Source organism: Cydia fagiglandana, chromosome 2 (assembly GCF_963556715.1).
Source record: "Cydia fagiglandana chromosome 2, ilCydFagi1.1, whole genome shotgun sequence".
NCBI classification, from domain to species: domain Eukaryota; kingdom Metazoa; phylum Arthropoda; class Insecta; order Lepidoptera; family Tortricidae; genus Cydia; species Cydia fagiglandana.
This window is the reverse complement of record NC_085933.1, coordinates 16,917,407-16,931,621: the sequence shown is the minus strand read 5'-3', so window position 1 is coordinate 16,931,621 and position 14,215 is coordinate 16,917,407. Positions and strand designations below refer to the sequence as shown.

The following is a 14,215-nucleotide window of genomic DNA, read 5'->3' as shown; positions in this document are numbered from 1 at the left end:
AGATAGTCAATGTCACTGTCATATCATGTCAAAGTGATAAAAAGATAACAGCACCAATCTGTTCCACGCATAAGACTTTATAACTAACTTTTTCATAATGATAATAAAATTATTAGTTTCCTGAATAAAGAACTATATTTAATGCATGGTTTTTAACAAAACCTTAGTATTACAAAGAGATTCTTTTAAAAACCATTCATGAATAATATTTTATAAAAAGAAACGGAAACATTCGTTGGAACATAGTTGGAACTTTGAATACAAATGAATGTAAACGGTGACATTGACAATGACAACCGGTCAGCGTCTTTCTTGACACTACCAATTTACCCGTTATTTACAAAAGTTAGAAAAGAAAAAAAATGAGCAAGCATAACCGCAATAAAATTCACAAACTTAGTCTTAACATGGATTACAAATGAAATGACTATGGGGGTACCTATCATAGAGCATGGGTTTGCTCCGCTCCCTAATCATAGTTTACTTATTTACTTACATTACCGCTTATTTGGGCTTACTTGGCGCTCTGTTGTATGTCCGAAGTTGCATAACGCAGCATGAATTTACAAGGTATTGTTTATTACTAATTTCTTTATAAATAAACAGAAAATTTCGTTTGGTGGCCGATTTGGTGTATTCCCATTTGTCCCCGCCCTATTTTACCGCCGCCAGTAGCTAACACACTACCGCACCGCACCAAGGTCATTGTGGGACGCACCCATAAGTAAAAGGGAGAAAGCGATATCTCTTTCTCCCTCTTACTTATGGGTGTGTCCCACAATGACCTTGGTGCGGTGCGATAGTGTGTTAGCTACTTTACACAAGGCGGGACAAATGGAAATAGGTACACCTAGGGTTGCCAGATCGAAAGGTGCTATTATCGGGAAACAATATCAAATTTTCGGGATTTTGGGACATAATTCGGGAAAAAAAATACATTCAAATTAAAGTAATTGTATTAAAAACAACGATATCTTACATTATTGGCACTACGTCAGCTGGCTCGCTCGACGACAGTTCGGAACTTGAAATTATTGTTTTATAACGTGAAGCTGTTTTTCGGGACAGTTTACACTTTATGGGGAATCGGGAACACATGCTAAAAATCGGGAGAATCCCGCCAAATCCCGACCATCTGGCAACGGTTCGGCGGTGTACAACCGTAACCGGAACCGTGGAATTGTACCTAATTATGATTAGTGGAAAACTTAAGTACATGGAAAAAAGTATTGATTGCTTGTTACAGTCCACCTGAAGAAATATATACGGAACGATAAGATTGAAACACCTGTTCAAGAGTTGAAAAATATTTATTATTACAAAACGTAAAAACTCTCTTAAATGGACGGCTTATGAAACATTTAAGTTCCCTGGTATATTTTAATTTTCATAGTGCATCGGAAACGGAATAGTCGCGAAAATCACGAAGACTAAACATGAAACCCCTTAAAACTCGAGTAATATTCAAAGGACATCTTGTTGCAAACACAGGACAGGAGTGTCGCCCCTGTTACCATAATACATCAAGTCTAGAATTATTTGCGATTTCCGGAATGTACTCCTTTTCAACTAATGCTCCTTATACATTTAGCTTATTAAAAATATAAAAACCCAAGTATGTGTGATTATATTTGGATTATAAAGTCATACTCAAATTCTCCTGTAGGTATTTTAGGTCCAACTATATGGGGTTATTCCCACTAGTTAGCACCAAGTTCTTTCAAGCCGAGTTGGTGGTGACTACTGGGAATTTTTTTCCCACCTTTTACCACTGGTAACTATAACTACTGGGAAAAAAAATCCCACTAGTTACCAACTCCGCTTGGTGGTAACTACTGGGAATTTTTATTCCCAGTAGTTACCACTAGTAAAAGGTGCTTGCTACTGCGTGTACTTATTACTAACAAAAGCATAATTCACAGCTAATCTTTGACAATGCTACTACTTACACCCCATTGAAAGGCGAAAGTTAAGCAATGGGGTTGTCAAGTGTCAAAGGTGTGCATAGAAGGCGCCATCAAAGGTTCACCAAAGGTGTATCTAGTTTTTTCTTCTTCTAAATATAAAACAAGAATTGGACACAATTCTAGGGATTGACACGGCAAGCTATGCTGGCGCCATCTGCACAATACATCGACCGCCAACCCCATTGGGACTGTACACTTATTGTCATTGAAGGCGATCACTGGGGAACTCTTCAGCGTCAAATTAGTGGTGGCCGTCGACTGATCAAACTAGTTGATGAACGATACGTTTCGTGCAACTGCTTTAACTAGTTGAATTTTAACGTTAAATAAATGAAAATGCATTTATAATATAAAAAAAATAGTTGGCGAAATCATCTAATATGTATAAACGTTGAAAAGCAGTCCTAGTTTAAATTTACGAAATCCACTAGTTTTTCAATTATTTGAGGACTCCGACGTTAACGTTTCGTTTCGTTAATATGAAGCTAAAACCGTCAACGACCCACCACCATGTCAAATGCTTAGTGTTTCTACAAACAATGTAGAAAATTAAAATGTTATTTCAATCGGACAAGTACCTAAAACAGCATCTAATAGAAATCGCAAAAAAAGTAAACAAAGATTACAGATTAAATATTTTGTTACCAATTGAGACAGTGTAATATTTTAACGTTAGTTTTTGAAATTTAATAATCTAGGGACAGATATTTTAATTAGATAGAAAAGTAAATACAAGGTATACGTGTATACATGTATACACTTTTGATGTGTGTGATTCTGATTATGGAGTAATTAAATTAGTTTGTTTACCATTTCTGCCATTTCTTTAGACTATTGAATCCTTTAGTCAAGGTATTAAATATGGCTACGGACAAAATGCCAAAAATAAGTATATACGGCCTTATTGCCCAATACATTAAGGTGGTGGATAAATATTTTTGGAGTTCTGTCCGTGGCGATATTTAATACCTTGACTAGTATTATAGTACATTTCAACTTAATAAAGCCCTATATGTAATAATGTTCATTTTAGAAAAACGAATTGAGTTTTCTTCTAGAAAAGCTAGTAAGCTATTGATATCCATAAAGAAATAAGTAAATTTAGAGTGCTCACTTTTTACAGTGTATGGATAGATGGCTTTCCCTACTTATTAATAAGGCCGGGGTCGTTTTCACCCGCCACCCGCGGCCGACAGCGGCCCGCCGTCCGCGGCGTCTGAATGGTATGTTCGGGAATGCTCGGGAGTGGTCGTTTTCGGGGGGACACCGCACGCGGCGGGTGAAAACGACCCCGGCCTAAGACTCACTATTATATATTAATAAATTAGCTCAAATTTTTATCACAAATAAGTTTTCGAAAACCTTGCTTGAAACTTATTGGCTTCTATTTTACCCATGTATGGAGTGTGCACTCTAATGTTACTTATTTATGTATAGTACCACACAATTTAATACTTGTGCGATTTTCTAAAGGGTGATATGATTTTCTTATATCTAATTGACTTAAATGTCATATCTACTAACAACTTCACTGGAATAGCATCATTTAATCTAGTGTGATTGCTTCTAATAAATGCTTTGTTTTAATCCAAATGGAACTGGAATCAATAGCTGCTATTATTATACATGGCTCACGCGAATAGTTTGTAAAAAAATACCCATGTAATGTAATGATATCGACCTCAACTTTCGTCACGTGAACTTCACAATCAGTCTCAAATATGGACGGCACGGACATTAAATACATCATAATAAAATTCAAACTATTATAAAAGTCGAACAAAAAATTAAAAAATATGTAAATCTATAAGCGAAAAAAATGTAAGTACGATAGGCAAAAATAAGTCAAGAATAAGCGGATAATATCAGTTCCTATATAAAATGTTACTAACTCCTAACTAGATTCATGTAAAGTGTCTTTTAATACCACAAATGAGATTCAACATCATAAGTAACATAACTACATCAGTCTAATATTATATGGACGGTGTTTACGCATCGGAAGTCAACATTATTTTTATGTTAAAATAGAAAAATCTGATACAAAGTAAATGTTGATATTCTAAAAATAAAATAGTACAACTCGTAAAAATAAAAAGTAAGATAATAAAACTATCAGGTATTTTTTTATAGCTTTTGGACATACATGAAAAATTGTCTACATATTTACACCTTAATTATTTCGCTTAAGGCTTATCCGATCAAGATTTCAACTCCATGTCATTGTAAGTCTATATCAGCATCCCAGTGCGACGCACATTTTATGATATTTTTTTTATGTATCAAAAAACTTTCAAAAATAGACTGGATACACATTTTAGAACTTTAAAAAGTGCAAAATAAAATACCAGTGCTTCGATATACACGCATCAGCTCTAAGAGCTGCTAGTGTATCAAATAAAAAAAAAGTCGGCTCACACGTAGGTATACTGTAAGTTTTATACAATTTAAAGGGCTTACCGAAGTGGCTTTTATTTATCCGCCGCAATAACTTTATACTTAATTCTCAGTGCACTGTTTACCTAAGCTTATAAATTAAACATAATACAGCTATTACCACAGCGAAGCTGCTCTGTATGGCCGCTGCGCCCGCCAGCCTGCACTTGAACATGTCTATACGGGTCTTCTTGTCCTCGATGACGTTTTGGAACTCGGCCTCCATGATCTGCCCGTCGTAGTAGGTGATCTCGTCCTCGAACGGATACTCGTAGCCTTGGAGGCATTCGCACTTGTAGCCGCCGGCCTCGAAGCCGCGACCGAGGATTGGTACACACTGGAAGTTAATAATAAGTTCCAATTTGACACTCAGTACTTCAAAATTTTAAAAACTCTTAGGCCCACTTGCACCACTCTACTAACCCGGGGTTAACCGGTTAAACCTAGAGTTACTATGGTTACCAGTACAATTTGACACTAAGTTAACGGTTTAACCGCTTAACCCCGAGTTAGTGGGACGGTGCAAGTGGGCCTTAGAGGTTTTTATTTTTTGTATAATTTATATGATATCGTGACGGCCCTGAATCTGAGTGGTGAGGCCCCGTGGGTATAGGTTCTTATCTCACTCTCACTGAGCTTAATCGTGAACCAGATGGCTGTGCCCGGGTTCGCAAATATCATGTTTTTGATTTTTATTTTTTTATGTTTCAACAAAAAAAAGTAATCAACTAGTTATTAAATTAAATTGCGCATTTTAGAAGCAATTTTCATTCTTATAGCTTATTTGCATAAATTGTTACTTACTAATTTTTAAGGTGCATTTTAGACCTACATATTTATGTTCGTGATTTTTTTTCATCGAGCGAAAGTCAAGGCTATAGTTTTTGATTTGATGAAGTTACCAAAGAAAGGCCTCAAAATTGCTAATGAATTTTTTTACTACCGCATTGTGATGTAAAAAAGCGCTACGATTATTCAAAAATTGCTGGCTGAACCTACTGCACCTCAAGAGTCAAACAACAACGCGAATGCGATTATTAGACATTCCAATCTTATTTATTTCCAATGGGAATAATCAGGACCTAAAAATTATGGGTATAAATTATCAAAAATGTTAACTTACATAAGAAGATAGCCTGTCACATTTATCTGTTCCCTTGAAGGCGTTGGGCACGTAGTACTTGTCCGGGCACTGGTTGATATCCAAAGACATCAGCTGCATTGTCACCGCCACTACGCCCCTGAAAATAGACAACAGGTGAACAACTGACCTAAAGGCCTGTCTCCATATTGCGCGGCAAACTATCGAACATTGGCTCGCGAGGCAGCCGCGCGCAATGGATACCGGGTTGGCTCGCGGGCCAACTCGATCTGATCGTGTTGGCTCATGGCTAAAAATACTCGTGGCGTCTTTATTAACAATTTTCGGCTTCGCCTCAAATTGTTACTCACGCCACTGGCCTTTTATGACCTCTCTTAAACAACAATTGCATAAAATACTATTACTTGCATCCTACACGGGCAAAGGTAGCATCCACTATGCCTAAGGAGTACCGCTTATATTTCATAAAATTTTCGACTACGTAGTCTTCGACATTCTAGAACTAAAATGCCAGCCTTATAGATAAACTGCTACACAAAATTGTTGAATAACTTACTTGAATTCCAGTTTAACTTTAACACTGTCCCACCCAAAGAACGGCGCGGCATACGTGGTAACCCACTGCTTCAGATGGCCTTTACAGTCAAAGTACGGTGTTGTCCAGTGGCCATGCTTCAGATTGGCCGCCATATACGAGGTCGGGTATCTCTCGTAGTGTTTCAAGTATTTGCCGAACTCGTCGTCGCGGATCTTCATTTTGAGGAAGAATTTCTCGAGACTGTCGAAGTTGGTCAGCCACCGTTGTTTCAGGAATTGGAACCATGGTTGGTTTGTGTAGAGTTCCTCTGTAATTATTGAAATATATTTTAAACTGATACTTTGATACCAGTACGGATATGATGGTCGTATTTGTCTACGTGACAGCGTGATAAAACGGTGTCCGTCTCTTTCTATCCCGCAGAGTTAAAAAGTGACAGTTGTTTTATCACGTGGATAAAGCGATCCATAATAGGCTTGCAGGAGATAGGTAGGGAAAAACCTAAAAGAAGTCAAGTTCCCGCGAGTACCGCGAATACCGAAGTACTCAAGTACGCAAATTGCGGGCATCTTTCTCTGTCACTCTAATTACGCCTTAGTTGCGAGTAAAACAGAAAGATGACCGCAATTTGCAGGTACTGTAACCTGCAGGACTGTACCTGAACCTGACAGGTTGCATAACACACACATCACTTTCACATGTAAAATTGACGTCAAAGATATGTTTACACTTTTGCACCTTACTCCTTTGTGATAAGGCGAAAAATGTATATATATCTTTGACGACGACTGTACTTAGGAAAAAAAATACAACATTTGTAAACGTAATTTGGAACACAGTAAGAACTCACCAGTAGTGTTGAGCCTCGCAAGATCCTCAAGTTTATATTTCCTAGTGTTGAGTTCAGTCTTGTAAGCAAATGGTGCGAAGAAAGTTCGGTTTATGAATTTGTTTCTGTCCCAGAATATACCTGTAAGAATTAGTAAGTTAAATATGAAACTGATTATTTAGAACTGCTATAATTTATTTTGTAACTGTCACTGTTATTGGAAGTCTTGACTTCGTCATTTAGAATTGGTAAACAATTGTAGATTTACATATTGTTTTGTTGCGATGACAATATGATATCTGAATTCGCCCATAATTAGGCGGTCAACACACACAACGAGCCGCCTCGAGAGGATATTGCCGTGCGAGGCAGCTCGGTCTGTGTATACGTCTTTACCAACAGAGCTTCTTCGCGCGGCAATTTCGTCTAGTTGTGTGTGGACCCACCTATTCACTATGATTAATGCTTACCGGCAGACCAAATCTTCGAGTCTCCAAGCACTAGAGCCAGGGTCTCGCCAATCATCTGGTCCTCAGTGAGCGGCTTGTCGGCGACGCGTGTGCCGCTGAACACCTCCATCGGGTCGGATATCTGCCGTGTTGGGTTATCAAATTACTACTTCATTCTATACCTAATGAGGTTACAATAAATAGAAAATACCGTCGGGTGACTAACACCATTGAAATTATTGGACAATAAACCGTGTTACAAGTGTAATTAAGTGCATTGTTACTTTAATTTTTTGATAGTACTTAGTGACTTTTGCTTATCACCCGACGATACGGTCTTACGGTTTTAGGTTTTCAGCTATCTAGCTAATCGTCAGGTAACAAGCAAAAGTCACTAATTACTAAAAAAAATTAAACAAAAATCGACCTTCTTTTAGTACTAATATGGTTCACTACGGCTATGAGCTTGTGGTGGTACTTAGTGACTTTTGCTTGTCACCCGACGTAATACATTATTACAACACATACCGCAAATGACTACTTGACTAGATGTACTAGCTTGACTAGCCAACAAATCGTATTTAGAGTCAGACCAAGAAAATCTGCAGCGATTTTGATAGCCCACTCAGTGCAAGTGTTATTTTAAACGTCAAATCTCTAAATAAAATTATGACGTATAAATAACACTTGCACCTCGTGGGCTATTAAAATCGCTGCAAACTTTTCTTGGTACGGTGACAGATGTCATCTCAATACAATTGTGCGCCGACATCAACCTTCGTGTTTGCTATTACTATGACCTTCTGACAAGGTTTACTATGACGCGCCGCGCACGATAGGCGTGGCGCTCAAAGGGTTCAGTACGTTACCTGCAGGAACGCGCTGATGAAGTTGGCCAAGCGGACTGCCATCTTGGCCTGGTTGGCGAATTGCTCTTCTGCGCCGTAAGCGATGTCGCCGTTCAAGAAGAGATCGGATGGGTTGTATCTGCCAAATAATATCGTAGTTTTATGTCAAGTTTATATTTTTCTTGATTCCGTCAAATCCCGGCACATATATCTACCTAGTCTAGCCGTAAATTCTGTTACTCTCATTAGCTTTCTCCTTTAAAGGCACATTAAGGTGAGGGATGATGAATTTTTAAGCATTTTTTACTCGTTATAGTCCCTTTATTAATAGCCTTACCACGACTGCCTTGGCGGTAAACTGACGTATAGTGCGTAGTTTTGTAACAGAGCCCGGCGGTTAATCCTATTGTCTATTGTTAAGTAAAACCGCACGTGCTACTTACCTGCAAAAAAAGGTCATACTCATTCTATTTGGCACCTGAGCGCGGGCTAGTCCAACGCTCAAAAAACCAGTGTAGGTGCGCTCTCCGATAACGCGCCTTTGTTACGCATCTCGATGACACATTTTAGACTGGTTCTGTAGTGATCGACTCGCCGGCACTCAGTAACCGAATTACGCAGGTTTTTATGCAGGTGGTTGTGGCACGTGGCACGAGCGGTTTTACTTAACAATAGACAATAGGATTAGCTCGGGCTCAGTTACAAAACTACGCACTATAACTAATGTTTAGAGCAGGGCTCGTCAAAATGGTGGACCGCGGTCCGGATCCATGCCACCGACCGACCTATACGTTATACAGTAGAACCCGCTTAATACGATCACGTTTAATACGATTTCCTGCATAATACGCCATTTTACGCTGGTCCCTGCAACTTTAGGTCTGTTTTCATAAATTTTTTCACGGTTAATACGACTCGCGTCCCGCTTAGTACGCCATCTAAAGTTCCCGTTACGCACCATCTGCACGTTTGTGTTATTGACATAACCGTCGTATTGTTATGCAATACGCCGTTAGCCAACATTTTTTAATGTGTTTATTACCTACCTTAGGTTTTTTGTTTTACTAATATCTTTTGTCGGGTCATTATCGGCGTGAGAATGCTATGCCATCTGCTTGACGGTTATGGACCACGGAGTGCAAGCTATCGCTTCCAGATTTTTATTTGCAATTACTTACTCCACGACTTTCTAGTTGAGCCTATCTTTAGTGTTCCTAGATTAATAACCGAATATATCTAGGTAAGTGTAGGTAGGTATAAGTTCACACGCACTTATACCTACCTACACTTACCTAGATATCATTCACTCATTATCACCGCTACGGCGTTTGACATGAAATAGTATTAGTTTTTTTTTCACGTTTAATACGATTTCCCGTTTAAGACGCTTTTTTTGTTAGGTCCCCTCAGAATCGTCTTAAGCGGGTTCTACTGTAGTTCGTTTTTTTAGCATTAGAAATAAGGTAAACAATCTTGATGTGTCTTTTAATTAAAAAACACGTTTTAAAAATAAGTCACGGCAAATATGTAACAATTATGAATCTAATAGGATCATTTATATTCTCCTGCTTTCATAAGTAATAGTTACCGATTTTTAAAAAGCGTTTTTCAATTAAGAGACTTGTCAAGTTCGCTTACCTTCTTTCTAATGCTAAAAAACCGGGCAAGTGCGAGTCGGACTCGCGCACGAAGGGTTCCGTACCATAATGCAAAAAAAAACAAAAAAAAGCAAAAAAAAAAACGGTCACCCATCCAAGTACTGACCCCTCCCGACGTTGCTTAACTTTGGTCAAAAATCACGTTTGTTGTATGGGAGCCCCATTTAAATCTTTATTTTATTCTGTTTTTAGTATTTGTTGTTATAGCGGCAACAGAAATACATCATCTGTGAAAATTTCAACTGTCTAGCTATCACGGTTCGTGAGATACAGCCTGGTGACAGACGGACGGACGGACAGCGAAGTCTTAGTAATAGGGTCCCGTTTTACCCTTTGGGTACGGAACCCTAAAAAACGAACTATAGATTTTCTTAATTAATAAACTCAAGTTCGAACGGACCGGGATAGTCTTTTTTTTACCAGACCCCTGAAGAAACTTATTGGTAATCCCAATCGCTTCAATTCCAGCCGTTTAATATAAATCATACTATTAATTCCCTTTCGACCATAAGACACTTACAATGAGCAGTTGTGAGGCTGCACGCTCCGTATGAAACTAAGCACTTCGTAGACGTTGGGGCGCTCCGTGTGCAGCGCGGCCGGGCCGGAGCTCGCGTTCACGTATTCGGAGTACTTGTCCAGGTACATGGCGCGGAGGAACGGCAGCGAACGCTCCCATTTCACGGGCAGTCGCTGGATCCCTGTCACAGATTACGTACTTAGTCGTCTCATATATCAGAATCGAGAAACTTTCAATATGGCCGTGGGCCAAGTTACTATTGCAACAGACCATTGACACCACTAATAAATGAACACTGAGACTACTTATGACTTGCATGTTAGCGCACAACTCTTGAAGTCGCGCGCGACAACGCAAGTCATGCTAAGCGGTTAGATATGCTACTTTTTGGCCGTGTGAGCGCTACACATCGAATACAAATGTGATAAATAAGTTAGGTACCGCCAACTGTAAAAATATGGGTGCACAAATAATCTCACAAATATGTCCCATAACTCTCATGTCAGTAAACTAAGAACTATGGGACATATTTTTGAATAAGTTGGCTACACTCATATTTTTACAGTTTACTGTACGTCATCCCGTGTGAAGCACAATAATGAGAGTGACAACTCAGCTCCAATGAACCATAAAAAATTGTGTTTAGAATACTTGAAATTGCTGTAAGAATAATAACATACATCCAATAGGCAGGCAGTCAAAGTTGTTAAAGTACTGATCGGAGGTGGCTCGCTCGACGATCTCGCCTAGATACGGGCGACGGACTATGCTCGGCAGGCGGTAGCCCGGCTTGCAGCGGCACTGGTAGCCGCCGCGGCGGAAACCCCAGCCGTGAATAGGCTCGCACTGTATTAAAAAAAACTGAGGTTAAAATTGTATAGAAGGGTTATTTTATCGTTTTCTTATTATATTAATGATGCAGATTTAAGTGTAAATATATCTAGATCCTTATTCCGAGGGAAAGAGATAGAAAGTTGTCTAAAGATGAATTAACACTTATATTTGCATCATGAATAAAAGGAACTCGCGTTACTCATGTCCTGTAGTGTAGTAAACTTTTTGCAACCCAATAGTAATAAAAGTTTATGTATGCTTGTTTGTTTGATCCACCATTGCGAAGTCCACTGAGATTAAGTGATAGTAAGAGTTCCAAAAACCCTTAAGAGTATGAAACCCTGAAAAGTAAATGGTTTGTACCCACCCCATTAAAATTGTCGAAAGCTGTTTATTGGATCATTAGTTTTAGTAATCTTGTTATTAAACAAGGTTTACAAAGCCAATTAACTGAGTTGTTGATGATACATTCATTAACTGAAAGCAATGGATCATCGGGATCATAAGCAAAGTTTTCAGTGCCATTTCTGGGTTTGTGTAAGTGGAAACTTGTATTGATTTACCTCTGTTGTTTCGTTTTTGCATCTTGCTGTTGCTTTAAACCGGTTCGGCTTATCATTGCCCTGACTCTCGGGGCATTGGTTTATATCTATCCTGTCAAAGTCCATCTCCATCACTACAGCAGCCGTATATCTAAACAGTAAAAATAAATATTGATCTCAGTGCCAGCCAGGTCATCAATGTATCACCTTTCACCTCGCAACCTTATAAAATGTTGCTACATAAACAAGATAATTATTTACACGCGCAAAGAAAATATTACACAAAACAAACGTATTTATGAGCCAGCAAACATACAAACGGCAAAACAGGCAAACAAAAAAGATATTCCATTATCATTGCAAATATCTGAACTACCCTTTACTAAGTTTAAATAAGAAATATATTTAAGCAATTGACTTCCATACTATTATTATTTACATAATTTTAGATAATTAGCCGAGTCTACACAGAGCGGGCATTTGCGCGAGGAAATTGCCTCGCACATATGCTCTCTGTGTGGAACTGGCTATTTAGGGTTTTATTCAATACAAGACACACAGTTAATTTTTTGTATTTAAATGTCAATATTTGATACGGAATATTTACAAGGTGTATTCTCAATATTAAACTTTCGTGAGACATATTTTAAATCGTTTATATGACAACGGTTTCACTCACTTGAGGTGTATTCTATTTAATAATGAAAAAAGAAAGACTTACTTTGGATATTCAATGTGTCTGAACTGTGTGTGCCGCGGGAAGATATCTGCAACTGGGGAGACTGCAGCAACCAGCCATTTGTTTAGCCTTCCGCAGTCAAAATAAGGGCGCGTCCAGTTCACAGGGCCCGGTACCTAGTTCATAGAAAAAAATATAGTTATAAAAATAAAAAAAATAGAGGTAAATTAATTTTATCTTTTAAATGGTCAAATTGGATGTGTAATAAGCAAAAAAATACAATACAGTTTTAACATGGCATAGGATAGGGAATCATATCCACATCAAGTTATAAAAAGTTGAAAACTGTAGACCATGAGGTGTGTTTGATGCTGTTATAGACAACAATTATAGACTGAATAAAGATGGATGAAAATTCTTATTTGATTCCTATGCACAATTATTTAATACTGACATGAAAGTTTGTGCCTAGCTTCCAATTTTACAATATAATGTTAAATTACAGTTTTAATACATACCTCATCATTACCAGGAGGTCCATGAAACGTAAATGTCTCATTAGTGTTATTTGCATATCTTATTTCAACCTGGTACGTTGTTTTAGTGTCATGTCGATCTCCAACCCTATCAGGAAGCCACTTGCTGTACCATTCATTAGTGCGGTAAAAATCAGATGTATAGTCTTTGGACAAACTCTCTGGATCAAATGCTCCCAGATCTTCAGCAATGAATGTATTCATGGTTGAGATCTTCTGTAGATGCACAGGATCATTAAAGTCGTCAGATCTGTAGGCTCTAGGTGCAAACCTGGCCAGGGTCTTATTGAAGAACCCTCTGTATGACGACGTGTACGACATATTCGGCGAGAAGTATATAGAACTGGCGTTTATGTACGGATTTGCAGAAACATCCGCCACTGATGAAAGAAAGTAATACATCATACCGGGATCGTATGTATCATTGATAGCCGGTCGGATAAACCTAGACTGCAGGATATAGCTCCAGAAAAACGCTCGATTCATTGCCATGTTGTGTAAATGAAGCAGCGCCGTTCGGTTAGGAAAGACAGGGTTAATATTGATCTCTTTTACATCCGGATGATGCGAAACAGAGTCTGACGGAAGAAACAAATCATCAAGATGTGTAATATAGCAGTTATCTGCGGAAACTCTGTCAATTCTGCCTCTAATTTCATCGAAAGCATCTCTCAATTGCCACTCGTATTGGCCGGCCACACCCCATAACAAAGCACAGAGGGATATCAATAGCAAACTGCAGTTTATCTTCTCCATTTTCACGCTTACACTTAACGAAGCTTATTCACTAATAAATCAATACATTTTTATTGAAAAACTGTTCAAATGTAATACAAAACTTTATAAAAAAAACTTAAACCTAACAAACAAGCTGCCTATAACCAAACTAACGTAAACTGAAGCCCAACAGCTAATGTATAGTTTTATCGAGGTATTGAAAAAAACGCGTTATTAAAGTGTCAAATTTCAAAAACAAGTCGTTTCATTTTCAACGACATGTCATAAAGCCCTAACATACTACCGTACCAAGGTAGCGCTGTGGTGTGGTAGTTTAGTAGTGTGTTAAGGTTAAAACATATACACTGTGCACTGTGCTAGATAGTGACGCGGGTAGAGTCAGACCGTGAAAAGTCTGCAGCGATTTTGATAGCCCGCGCAATGCAAGTGTCATTTTAAACGTCAAACTTCTATGAAATTATGACGTATAAATAACACTTACACTGCGTGGGCTATCAAATTCGCTGCTGACTTTTCTTGGTGCGACTCTAGCTAATATT

At 38.4% G+C, this 14,215-nt stretch overlaps 1 protein-coding gene across 1 annotated transcript; it reads right to left on the bottom strand.

Moving 5' to 3' along the window:
• Positions 1-3,263: 3,263 nt before the first annotated feature.
• Positions 3,264-13,828, bottom strand: LOC134677351 (uncharacterized). Its single transcript, XM_063535789.1, has 11 exons — positions 12,921-13,828; positions 12,445-12,578; positions 11,745-11,874; positions 11,028-11,193; positions 10,348-10,528; positions 8,191-8,308; positions 7,343-7,463; positions 6,894-7,013; positions 6,062-6,350; positions 5,527-5,644; positions 3,264-4,740 (listed from the first exon to the last, which is right to left on the bottom strand). Exons 1-11 carry the CDS (start codon positions 13,692-13,694, stop codon positions 4,486-4,488), a joined length of 2,406 nt encoding a protein of 801 aa, XP_063391859.1. The 5' UTR covers positions 13,695-13,828; the 3' UTR covers positions 3,264-4,485.
• Between the last annotated feature and the right edge of the window lie 387 nt (positions 13,829-14,215).

Bases quoted from the DNA above. Each gene is read 5' to 3' on its own strand.
- LOC134677351 (XM_063535789.1), bottom strand. From the start codon at position 13,694: ATGGAGAAGATAAACTGCAGTTTGCTATTGATATCCCTCTGTGCTTTG. The intron at 12,579-12,920 runs GTATGTATTAAA...TCTATGAACTAG, and splicing joins GACCTCCTGGTAATGATGAG to GTACCGGGCCCTGTGAACTG. The intron at 5,645-6,061 runs GTAAGTTATTCA...GTCTATTTTCAG, and splicing joins AAAGTTAAACTGGAATTCAA to GGGCGTAGTGGCGGTGACAA.